This window comes from Suricata suricatta, chromosome 3, assembly GCF_006229205.1.
Source record: "Suricata suricatta isolate VVHF042 chromosome 3, meerkat_22Aug2017_6uvM2_HiC, whole genome shotgun sequence".
In the NCBI taxonomy this organism is placed as follows: Eukaryota; Metazoa; Chordata; class Mammalia; order Carnivora; family Herpestidae; genus Suricata; species Suricata suricatta.
In genome coordinates, this window is record NC_043702.1 from 145,082,532 (window position 1) to 145,094,923 (window position 12,392).

At 37.7% G+C, this 12,392-nt stretch overlaps 1 protein-coding gene across 10 annotated transcripts in view; it reads left to right on the plus strand.

Moving 5' to 3' along the window:
- PTPRC (protein tyrosine phosphatase receptor type C) overlaps positions 1-12,392 on the plus strand; it is a 116,830-nt gene that overhangs the window by 54,727 nt on the left and 49,711 nt on the right. For 2 of the 10 annotated variants that reach the window (XM_029935408.1, XM_029935409.1), the window contains 6 exons: positions 919-945; positions 4,527-4,724; positions 7,247-7,381; positions 10,254-10,397; positions 11,139-11,204; positions 12,363-12,389. In XM_029935408.1, coding sequence (XP_029791268.1) covers positions 919-945; positions 4,527-4,724; positions 7,247-7,381; positions 10,254-10,397; positions 11,139-11,204; positions 12,363-12,389 — 597 coding nt within the window. The remainder of the gene's footprint in view (positions 1-918; positions 946-4,526; positions 4,725-7,246; positions 7,382-10,253; positions 10,398-11,138; positions 11,205-12,362; positions 12,390-12,392) is intronic. The other 8 variants (XM_029935411.1, XM_029935412.1, XM_029935414.1 and 5 more) reach the window with 5 other exon arrangements.

Genomic DNA, 12,392 nt, shown 5'->3' on the forward strand with positions numbered 1-12,392 from the left:
TGTTTGAAGCCTGTAAGACAGATCTCAAATTCTTATTTTTCTAGGACTGAGCTCACTATCCATATTCCTTTAGGTCACACCTTAAATGTATCCAAGAAACCCTCTCTGTCACCTTTTTTACCAACTGGCCACCAATCCTGGAAGTCTAAATTAGGTGATCCCCTATGTGCTTCTTTTTTGTTTTTAATTTTAAAAATTTATTTGAGTGAATGTGAGTGGGGGAGAGGGACAGAGGGAGAGACAGAGAGAATCTTAATTAGGCTCCATGCTCAGTACATAGCCTGATATCGGGCTCAATCCCATGATCCTGGAATCATGACCTGAGCTCACATCATGAGTCAAATGCTTTAACTGACTAAGCCACCCAGGTGCCCCCAACCCCACTGTGCTGCTATAGTGCATTCTGTCTTACTGACCATCATACTGTAAGACTTCTTCTCTCTTTCTCTCTCTCTCTCTCTCTCTTTCTATTTTGATCTGTATCTCACACTGAACTGAGCTCTTTGGCGGAATGAAATTTCTCTATCTTGGTCATGTTATACCACTAGTATGTGGCATATAGCACATAGTAGGCACTCAATAAATAATCATTATCTAAATAAATGAATGCATTTGGGGAAAAAGGTCCAAAATCTTTTGTAGGCTTGAAATTAATTCTAATAGCTCTCCTTTATTCTATTACTTTTATATTTTACCTGAGAATTCAAAAACTAATAGCACAGTTTTGACACACTTTGGGTATTGTAAACATGACCTTAAGAGAGAAATGTAGCTTCAGTGGTAAAAGGTACTGAAAATCACCACTTTGTGAATGTTAACTAACATAGAGATGATGTATACACATAAATCTAACATATATTTACATATGTATTATGAAATTTGAAATTTTCTAAGAGATGTTTGTTTTCCTTTTTTCAGGGCAAGACAATCTTGATTCCAATACTGGTAAGAATTAATATTCTCATTTTACTTATTTTATTATTTTGTTGCAGAGTTTATATATTTAATGTTGATAGAGTTTTCCATTATTGTCTAATAAAATCATTTTATAAGGACAAATGTTATAATTATGGACTATTTCTTGAATTATAAAAATGTTCTTGATATTTTCTTGTTCTTAATTTTCCTGTTTATAAGATACAAAGTTTGATAACTATTTGACCATATTACTTGTACACATATTATTGTGTATAAATTATAGCTTTTCTTAAACTTGAGAATAAATTGCATAGCAGGATTCCAATCTCTTTTAAATTTCAACATTATAAAAAATTCAAGACAGGTTGCAAAACTTTATACTCAAAAATTGGTTAAGGAATTATATGAGAAATTAAAATTCTAAACATATTATATATATATATATATACAAATACGTATATAAAAAAGCTTTGAGAGTAGTAAGATATTTTATAATAATCATCTCCAAATTCTGTTGTCACATGGAATTAATAGTGTTAATACATATTCTAATTCTGAGATAAATTAAATTTAAACAATGAAGATGTTAAAAATAAATTCACGCATATTATATGCAAAAATAAGAGAAAAGTACATTTTGTGTGGCTAAAAATAAGTTATATCACTTAAATGTTATTGTTATGTAAAATGTGTTACTGGTTTCCTGACTCATCACACAGTTGACCGTATGCATTAAGAAGGTAAGTAAAGCCACTAAGACAATTCTGATTTGATAATTATAATGCACAGTTCTAGTTAGGTACATTCAAAATGTTCTGAGAATTGAGTTATTAAAGAATTAGTTTTGTAATTAATGAAAATTCATTCCAAACTATGGAAGCAAGGAACTATGTGAATACTAACAAAATGCTCTTGGACCTGCAGAAGAAGCACATTCTCTTATTTTTTAAAGCATGTAGTATTGGAAATTTATAATTGTAAAGTATGGCAGAGAAGTTTTATAAATACAGGAAAGTCATTAATGCACAGCAGATATCATTGGTTTATGCCAGCTACTCTCCTGCATTTTAGCATCTCCACCTTTTACAAATGGTTAAGTTCATTCCAATCATATAAACTGGTTATTGTTGCAGGGGGCAAATAGAATGGGGGAGAATAGGGGATGGATGCTTAAAATGCTAGTGACTCATCACCTTATTGAGAAAGTTTCCATTATCTTTGCACTGTTACAAAAAGGCCTCCAAATGGTGATATCAGGTAAGTCAAAATAGTGCCCCAAAATGCAGATGAGAAGTATTATCAACAAGAGTGTGATCAATGGAAACCACTCCTATCTGCAAAATGAAAAGGAGAACAATGTACCATTGGCAACTGGAGCATGTTTTCTCATTCTGAAGTAAAGTCTTATTCACTGAACCAGGGGATGTGCACTGAGCTTACGATGTGTGCAAGAATATTAAAGCTTCTGGGTAGGAAGGTAGTTTTCTGAATACTGGGTTTTCATAGTTCTTGGACTGAATCTACCTGATGAGATATAATCTTTAGGAATGCTACTCTCCAACAAAGCATAACACTATTATGTGAGACATTTGGAGTGATTTTCTTTCTAGTCTTTTTGTAATTCAAATCTAAAAGATAAGTGGGAGTAGGTGATAAAGGGAAAATGTCACATTTCTCTCAGAGCAAAGGGGAGCATTGGAATCCTGCCAAAACCAAAGATAGGTTCACCTAAAAACAACAAATTAATAATTGTTCAAGTCTATAGTGACGAAAGTACATTAATGCTATTGCACAGAATAGTAAGCTCTTCCCCCTCTCCTTTTCATCTTCTCTATCTCTCTCCCTTTCTTTCTTCTTCCTCTCTTTGCCTCCACCCTTGTCCCTTCCTTTTATTCAACAAAGAGCAGGTGAGAGAATAAGTCAAGTAGGATTTAGGATCTTACACTGAAGACAGGAAGGAGTGATTTGCCTGTACTTCCCTAGTTATGTTGGTGTGTATTACGGGTAGAGGTTTGTTAGTAAATATGTTGCTTTGTGTGTTACTAGGTTATGAAATTCTAGAGACTGAAAATTTTCTTTGGAAAATAACAACTGTAACAAATGTACTTATCACGTTGGATTTCAGTAACCACAGAAGAGTTCTACATTATTTTATGTGCTTGGGGCATTGGGGTAGTTCAATAAGGCTTGTATGTTTTTTAATCTGTATTTAGTAAACACTGATTTCACTTCCTCTTCAACAATAATGAATAAAGCTAGGACTTCTCTGTGTCCTTTCCAGTTCCATTTTCTTAATTCCTTTAAAACCCTTTAATCCTTTCCAGTTTCTCTTATTCTCATTCTCCTCCCATAGCTGGTTCATTTTCTCTTACTCATTCTTATTGAAATGAATTGTTAAAATACTTGTGTAATATATAATTTTTGTTAATTAAATATTGAAAAACATAAATTTGACTTTTCATAGAAGTGAACATAGGCTAAATATATAAAAATCAGGGGAAAAAACACATCTTTATAACCTTAATATCCAGAGATCACAATGTGGTGGGTTTTGTTTTGTTTTGTTTTTAACAATTTTGGTGTATTTCTCCCCATTCTTCTATAAAGAAATAATACACCATCTGAGTAAGAGAACACAAAAGATTTAAGGGTCTTTAATATGTGGTGCTAATGTGCCCTGCAGAAGTTTATCAATTGTATACTTCTATCAACTATGGGTTACCTATTTCAGCACTACCTTGTCACATTGTTTCCTTCTGAAGTGAATTGAAATGGTGGAAAATGTTATTGCAATATCTCAAAGTGTGTTTCTTATATTATCACAAAGTTGAAACCATTTTTGTAGATTTGGGCCATTGTGTATCTGTTTGAGAATCCGGTTTCCCTGGTTTTTTTTTTTTTTTAATCCAATTTTGCTTTGTTTTTGACTTACTAAAAAAAGCAATCCGTGTGAGGGTACTTGGCTGGCTCAGTCAGCAAAGCATGCAACTCTAGATCTCGGAGTTGTAAATTCAAACCCCATGTTGGGTACAGAGATCATTTAAGAATAAAATCATAAGAAAATCAGTATGTACTTAGAACTTTTATCTTTCCTTTTTTTTCCTGGAACACTAGTCCTCCTAATCATCTCTTTTAAACTTTATCTTTCTCTGTTGCTCATTGAGAAGTCTTTTTTTTTTTTTTCCAATTTCTGTTAATCAATTTTCTTTATGTGTGTGCTCCATCCTTCTGAACCCAACTGCTTTGGACAGTTAGGAAACCAGCAATGGAAAGAGAAGTGGGTAGAGAATAGTTGCTTTCAACTTTATTTCCCCGTTTGTATCTTTAGCCACTATGCCTAAGTCTAAATACCTCTTATGCATCTATCTATCTATGTATCTATCTATCCATCTATCCATATGTATATGTATTTGGTAAATTAAATAAAATATCATGTCTATATGTTTTGTGTATTTACACACACACACGTGTGTGTGTGTGTGTGTGTGTGTGTATACACACACACTGTAATGCACTGGTGAGTTAGTTAACTCAGATGAGTATATGTTGCAGGATGTGATTCATGTATTTATTTTGTTTTCCTTTTTACATCTCCCATGAATAAATAGGACTGAACTCAACAGAAGAGCCCAGTGTTCTGGCTCCAAACGACCTCTTACCTGCCCGCACCACTGCATTCTCACTCACAAGCATCTCTGAAAGAGAAAATAACTCCTCAGAGACCACGCCTACTCTTAGGCCAGACAGTCCTTCAACTGAAGACTTCTTGAACACTTCGGATAATGCTAATACTCTTAATGGGACAGGTTGGCACAGAGGTGTTAAGTGAAATGAGTTTAGGAGAACTTGTCTTTCTTTATGAATCTGAAAATTATCAGAACTGTTTTTCTTCAAAATACGTGTGCAGTTTCTACATATGTGGTTTCACTCAAGCATATAAAGCGTAGAACATCTAGGTGTTCACGAAATGTTGACTGACCAAAGTAACGAAGGCACGTTGTCCAGGAGACACGTTGTCCAGGGAGGCAGCGAAGACCCCGCAAGTAACGCTGGTCAGGAGGGGGAGGGGAGTTTCTCCAGCAGCCCCGGAACTAGGTGCGCGGGTCATCATCCCCTTTCTGCTCTCTTGGGGTTTCTGCAATGCCAGTCCCTTCGGAACTTGTTATTTCAGGGCTCTGTCGGTCTTGCCCTCCCTGGCTGTAATTCCGCAGTAGAATCTTTCTTTGTTGTACTCCAAAATCTCAGTATCAGAAAATTACTAGAGATAAACAATTTATTTTTTTAAAAACCACACTGGAGATCAATAATCCAGCTTTGCTGTTTGAATTTCCTCCAGAGATATTGGCATTTTGAAAAAATAATCAAGGTTGTGGGTCTTATGGTGGAATTTAAGGCAATGTGGCCAGGTTCATAGCAAAATACCAGTGATATGAGAGGTATTTCTACCAGGGAAGACCACTGATGCCCTTCAGAATCCCAATAAATCTGTGATTTGATTATTATATATTTAATGTTAGTTCTGTCAATGTATTTGGCACATAAATCAGCCATCATGAAGGTTGTTCATGCTTTTTCTGAAAGAATGTGCCATATTGTCATTTTCTGAGGCAAACAGGTTTGTAGACATACTCTCATTGGAGACCACGCTATTTACTTGACGGTGCCATTAATCTTACTTTGAAAACCAAGTATGTTTAATGCTGTCTCCGAAATTTGGTGGAGGGGTACATTGTAATGTTTTGAGTACCATACTGATGAAATTTATTGGCCATAATAAGGAGTTAAATAAGTGATAAATGCCTCCTTATGTTGATTACAGAACTGTAAATTCAATCTTTGCTCCATTTCCCCCTTCCATCTTAGCAGAGTAGTGGCTAGGATCTATCTAAACATTGCAAGCATTTGGATTCATTACCTAAAATTTTAATTTAAAAAAATCTGAGAATGAGGGTGTTAAGGGTTAGGTAGAACATTCCAAGCAAAACTGTTTTACCTACTGAGTAATGTCAGACAGTTTTCCATTTTAAAGTTTCCTCACTCTGCTTCATGTACACAAAAACACACATATAATATTCCCTATGAAGCAGAATGTGAGGAGAAAATGTTTCAAATGGAATAGACTGGAAATAAGAATGAATACTACTAAAATACTAGCTTGCTCTGGCACAATAATCCTGATGGTGAGGTTAGTTTGGAAGGTTTCTTACACTTTCAGATAAAATAAGGCATTTTATCCCCCTACAAAATAACTTTGCTATCCGGTGATACTTCAATTATATACTGGGATAAAATCTGTATGTGTTATTTAATTTATGATTGTAATTGATTTGCATTGTGGAATACAATTCAGTTCAATACAATTTTCCTGCTTACTGATATACATAGGTAAAAAAATCCCTTAATCTGTGCTTTTAACACTATAATATTTTCAAGCATTTTCAAAATTGTTCAAAAATGATTACCATAAGCATCTGTTTGCATAACATTAAACTTAGTTATGTAATATTATTTTTACAAAAATATTTTATGCATGTTGCAAAACATCAATATAGCTAGGAAGTATATACTTTATGCTTATACATACTTATATATTCATATATATAAGTATATATATAAAATATTTGCTGTACACACATACACAATGAAAATACTATTTCTCCAAATTCTAATCCTTAAAGATCCCACTTTATCCATGGTGGTATCTCCTCCAGACTTTAGACATTCTCTGAGAGAATGTGGGTGTGTATACAACAGTTACCCCACATCTTTTTCAATAATAGATATTATTAATCTTTCAAAACTCTGCCAGTGTGATAGTTAAAATATTTTATTTTGACATTAAAATTTTCATAGTGATGAGCATTTTTGCATACACTCTATAGCCATATATATCAGATATCGGTTACCTTGTCCATTTTCTTATTTTTCCTTTTTTTATGATTTGCATATTGTGTATTGAGGGATTCTTTACTGATTCTGCCCACGAAGAAATGCCCCAACTTTCAATTTGTAAAGTTGAAGGAGAATTCAAAAAGCTCACAGAGACTTGGAGGTAAAAAAAAAAAAAAAAAAGCCACCTGGAAACCTGAGTCATCTGTGACTCCCCCCCCCCCCTCAGCTCCCCGGAGCCTCTGGGAATATGTAAATGAAGAACTCAGGTGCCACCTTCCTGCCAGGCGAACTTAAACAGAGGCAGAAGGCAGACACACATTTTAATAGATTGGGTCATTTCACGGTTTGGTAAACAAATACACTGATAACGTCCTAGTATTTAAGTGTGTCATCTGCAGTAGGGAAATACTGAAATGATTTCACTTTCTTATCTTAGGAGTTACACAGCCGCCTCTCTTCTCCACGCACGCAGACTCGCAGGCGCCCTCTGCCGGATCTGACACGCAGACACCTGGCAGCACTGCTGCCCCTCCCGCACGCACCCCAACTCCAGGGCGGAATGAGACATCAGGTTTGCCGGGCTTTTAGATTTGTGCAGCTGCGAAGAAAGCATGACAGCTGCCTGTGTTTAAGAGTGGTGTCAGGGAACCCAACCGTTTGTTAAACGGGTAGCACTTGCTAGCTGGTAAATTTGGAATTTCATACTTTCATGGTTAGCCTTAGTTTTATGAGAAAACTTAATTAAGGTCCTTGTAGTAGAGATGAAATAACAAAGAATGAGACTTGGGAGGATAAAGGAAAAGCCTGTTCCGGGATAGGCAGTTATTCAGGTATCCTATGCGTTCCTTCATATTGGGGCAAGTACCATTGCACAGTGAAAACTTTTGCTAGTAATAAAGAATAATATGTAGGAACTGTTACTGACAGACTTCTAACCAACAAACAAAATCATGAACAGCAAATGCCTTCCATTAGCAATGAAGGCCACTAAGAAATTGTAACCACAGTTTAATTTTTTCTTAAAAGAATGGGAAAAAAGATAGCTGCTCCATTTTCCCATCCAAACATTAAGATTCTTTCAGCTTCACCTCTCTGTATATAAAAGAGTGCAAAATGTCCCCTCCTTTATCTTTCCAAAATCAGGGTCTAAGTCACTTCATGGTGCCTTTTTTTAAATCTGAAAGACAAAAAGCCACACAGACATATATAAAAATGTAGTGCCTTCAATGCCTGAAAATTATAAAGAAGGGAGAGCCCACAGAGCAGGCACTAAAGTGGCCTTTCTTTAAATATGAATCAAATATAGAAGCCAAATGTATCAAATAGAAGAATCATAAGGTCTTAAAACTCTTCTCTCAGCACAAAAAACATTACAGGCAACGCACAAACTTGAAGTGACCAGGGAAAGAGCTGCCCTCCCCTCCCTGCCCAGCTCTGCCCACTCCTGCTCTCAGGAGAACCACAGGAAGACGCTTAGCAAAGCCACGGATTCAGAAGTTACGGATGAGATGGAGCTGTAAAATAACGAAAGGACCGGCCTGCAGGAGCTGGTAGTCGCAAAACCCACTGAACTGGTCCTCATGAAGAAATTCTTCCTCTCATCGTGGCGAATTCCGCTAATTAAAAACTGGTTAGGATTCATTAACGTAATGAAAATTGGAAAAGCTGCTCCTAAATCAGCACTGAGATTACCTGCACAAGGAAATACTGGTTTTCACATGAAGGGGGAAGGCAGGAAATTTGGGGAAAGTAGGGGCTTTAGAACAGCCTGAGGTCAAGGGACAATTGGGGGAGTCGAGAGCAAGCTTGTGAAAAAGAAGGAAAGAATGTGGAAGAAGGAGAAAGACAAACCTGCTGAACTAAAAAATATGTTTTTTATTTTATTTTTGAGAGAGAAAGAGAGTGGGGGGGGCAGGGGAAGAGAGAGGGAGACACAGAATCCAGGCTTCAGGCTCCAAGCTATCAGCACAGAGTCTGATGTTGGGTGAACTCAGGAAGCCCGAGATCATGACCTGAGCTGAAGTTGGACTGACTATTAACCAACTGAGCCACCCAGGTGCCCCTAACCCCTGATTTTTAAAATTCAGCAGAGGGTCATTTCTGCATCTAAATTTTTTCTTTTTTTAAGAAGAAAAATTATGCTTTCCTACTCTTCTCTATGTTCTGTTGGAGACCTTCTTTGGGGATCCAGAACTGCGGAACAGATGTTTATGTTACTCATTCTATCCTCTATGGTTTAGTTAAATTCAGGGGAGGTAGTGGCTTTTGAAGACTGACCTGAGAACCTAAACTCAAATTTTTGGAAGATACCTTCTCAATGCTAATGGCTGTAGACGTGAAGTTACGGACCACGCTCGGTTTGTAATGGGACGATGCCCGCACGTTGCCTTGAAACCGTTTGCAGAATGTGCCTGCTTATTTCACTCTGCCGAAACCCTGAGAATCTTACAAATGCAAGACGGATCTCGTATCATTGAACTGATGACCCCAGGGACCATGACAGTGAGACAATCAAACAAACTCAAGTAGAGACTAGTTAGTATTTCTTTCGTTTTTGCCATGGCAACGACCAGAGTTCCAGTCCTCTAGAAGGCACCCAGGGAATACATAGATTGCTTGTGCCGGAATTCTGGGTGTGATGTCTGTAGGAGGATGCAGCATGCCTTAGGTGCTTTAAACCTTGGCAATGACAAGTTCTAACCAAATACACTGTGCGGGTGCTTCAGCTATGACACCTGATCCATACGTATTTGCTTAGGTGTGCTTGGAAAATAAGGAAAGGATGTCTGCATAATGCAGAAGTTCTTTAGTTCTAAACTAATTTGATTTTTTTCCTGGCAAGGGCAGTCAACATAGTGAAAATAGCATTGTTACCTCCATCTGGAAAGGAAAACACCCTGAGCTCAGCAGCTGCACAGGCAGAAGCCCATTGAGCTCTAATGCAAGAAAATTAGACATAAGCACCTGCACCCAGAAATGCCTCCCCAAGGAGGTGCCCCCCAGGCGAGGCTTCCGGCACATGGTACATTGTGCTTCCTCTTCTCCCGACCTTCACACACCCTTTTCCACCCAGAGCTCCGTGCCCATCTTTGTCAGCACCAGCAAGCCAGTACCCCACCCTGTCACTTGGGTGCATTTTCTCCATCACCTAAGGCATCCCTTGGTTGGAAAGCTCCCTGGCTTGTGCAAACAAGCGTCTCCTCAGGCGCCAAATACTTTTACATGTGGTGCTCTGATTACAAGCTGCGTAGGCGTCGAGTTGCGCGGTGTTAAACTTCTTCGGCAACCCTGGTTGGTTTTCACTTAGTTTTGCAGAATGCAGACAGCTAAGTGCTCAATTGTTGCTTGGCTTAGCCTCAATACTCCTGTTTACGCTGAGTGTCTGGCCTTTGCCCTCCTGTGGCAGAAATGGATGACCGTGATGGTGGACTTTCTGATTGCAGGTTTTCCCGGAGAGAGGATTCCACCCAGCACCTCCCCCGCAGACACCGCTTTCACAACAGTAGCGACCCCCAGCCCCGCACTCAGCAGCGCTGCTGCCCTTACCTCACTCATCTCCAGCATCACTTCCAAAGATAACTCCTCAGGTTTGCCCACGGTGTTCTAGGGGTTGTAGGTTGTGGATAATGAACTGAAAATTTGAAACTCGAATGAAGTTCTTTTATGTATTTCATACAACATCTTGTTTGCAGTGAAGTTTCACATCTTGACATCAAATTAGCCAAAAATAAACTTGCCAGTAAGCTTTGTTTCTGGGCGTGTCTCATTTTGTTATTCGTATTATGAACGTTCATGGCAAGGAAGAAAGAAAATAGACTTTGGGGTCACATGGCCCTGGGATCCAATCTGGTCCCTTTAAGTTTCTGGCTGACTAATAGTTTTGGTATGATGGTTTCCGCTTCTGTGAACACGGATATTACAATATTCATTTTAGGGGATGGATGTGAGGATAGAATATGTAAAATGCCTGGGAGGCCGTGAATATTTAAAAAGAGTATGTGGTATTTTTATTAGTAATTAAAATAAGGAGGTTATTGAAGGAGAAAGGAGTAGTTTCAGGAAGATTGCACATCAGGTAAGAATTACCCCAATGAATGAAGTTTCTCTCAACTTATTGAATGTCAGGCTCTAATGATTTGACCATTGGTTATCTTAAAGGGCCATTGGTAGATAAAGCGTTGGTTCACTTTCTTATTTTAAAAATGAGCAAGTGTCAATTCCAATGATTTGGTTAGAAAAGAAGGAAAGTATCTTTGCTCGAGAGTTTTTCCCTTGGCTTTCTTTATGAGAAACTCATTAATTTGTCTTCTCTGTTCATTTCCTTGCAGATCTGAATCTTACGTCCACTTCACTCGCAACAAGCATTACCTTTACAACTGCTCCCACAATAATAGGTGACAACCTTACCCTCAGCCATGCAATCATATCACTACCATGTCTCTGGGATGTGCTCATAGAGGGGTCTTCCATTCGCTTTCCAGTGGCTCCTTTTTCTTGAGAAGTTCAATTGAGTATTCTAACATGGGGGGCTGGGCAACAGCAGTTAGTCTTAAAACACATATTTTATCTGTGGAATAGCTGGTGAGATCAGGGCATAATGTTACTGTGATATCATATCATTATAATATCCCCCAAGATTTGGTTACTTTATGCAAATGCATAGAAAAAGGATAAAAAAATACTAGGACTTCTTTCTCTAAGAGTGGGCTTACGTATTAGTATGAAAGAGAACAATTCTATCAATGGGTCTCCCCATTCCGAGTGGTGACCAGCAGAGGGTTGATTGCAGAGCTCCATGGAGCATGGAGCATGGAAGCAAAGGGAGGGATCTGAATGAACCCAGCAGTCGGCAGTGACAGTCAGTGGGTCGACCATGGCAGAGCCTGCAAGTCCATGGGTCTCTTCCAAATTCTTCCAACTCAAAGACCAGATTAGCAGGATCTCTTAGTTTTCACAAAGCACATTTCCACCCATTCTTCAGTTAAATCCAAATATGCTTCACCCACGATAAGTTTCAATTTGTTGAAAGAGTCTTCATTACCCTGGATCCAGTATATGTGCAAAGAAATTACAAAAGTTAAACTGGAGAGTGAAGCAGCCTTTGCCTATTTTCTGATTTTTTTCCACAAAAGTGTCAGCTGAACTCTCTAGGCATTATAATGATATAAATCTATTTGGAGAGTAATTGAGGGGATGAGGACCTTTACATGTGTTTGGTTACATGAATATTTAGCCATGTTACCATGCCATTACCAAATGTGTGCTCAAAAAAATCTCAATATTTTTATTATTGTTATTGTTATTATTGCAATCATGATTATTGGGTTAAACTCCTGAAAATGTCTTCTATAACTAGCTCATTAGTTTTTAACATTTGAAGTTTTGAGATTAAAGCTTTGTCCTAGGCTCTGCAAACCCTGTGTTGTCTGTTAAACCTAACTCATAGACCTTATAATTTATGAAGTTGAAGTAAACCCCTTCTCCCAAAATGACCATAGAAGATATATTATGAATGAAATCTTAATAATTTGCTTTCTTTTTTTCTATTACAGTTCCTACTACAACTAAGCAATCATGTGGTA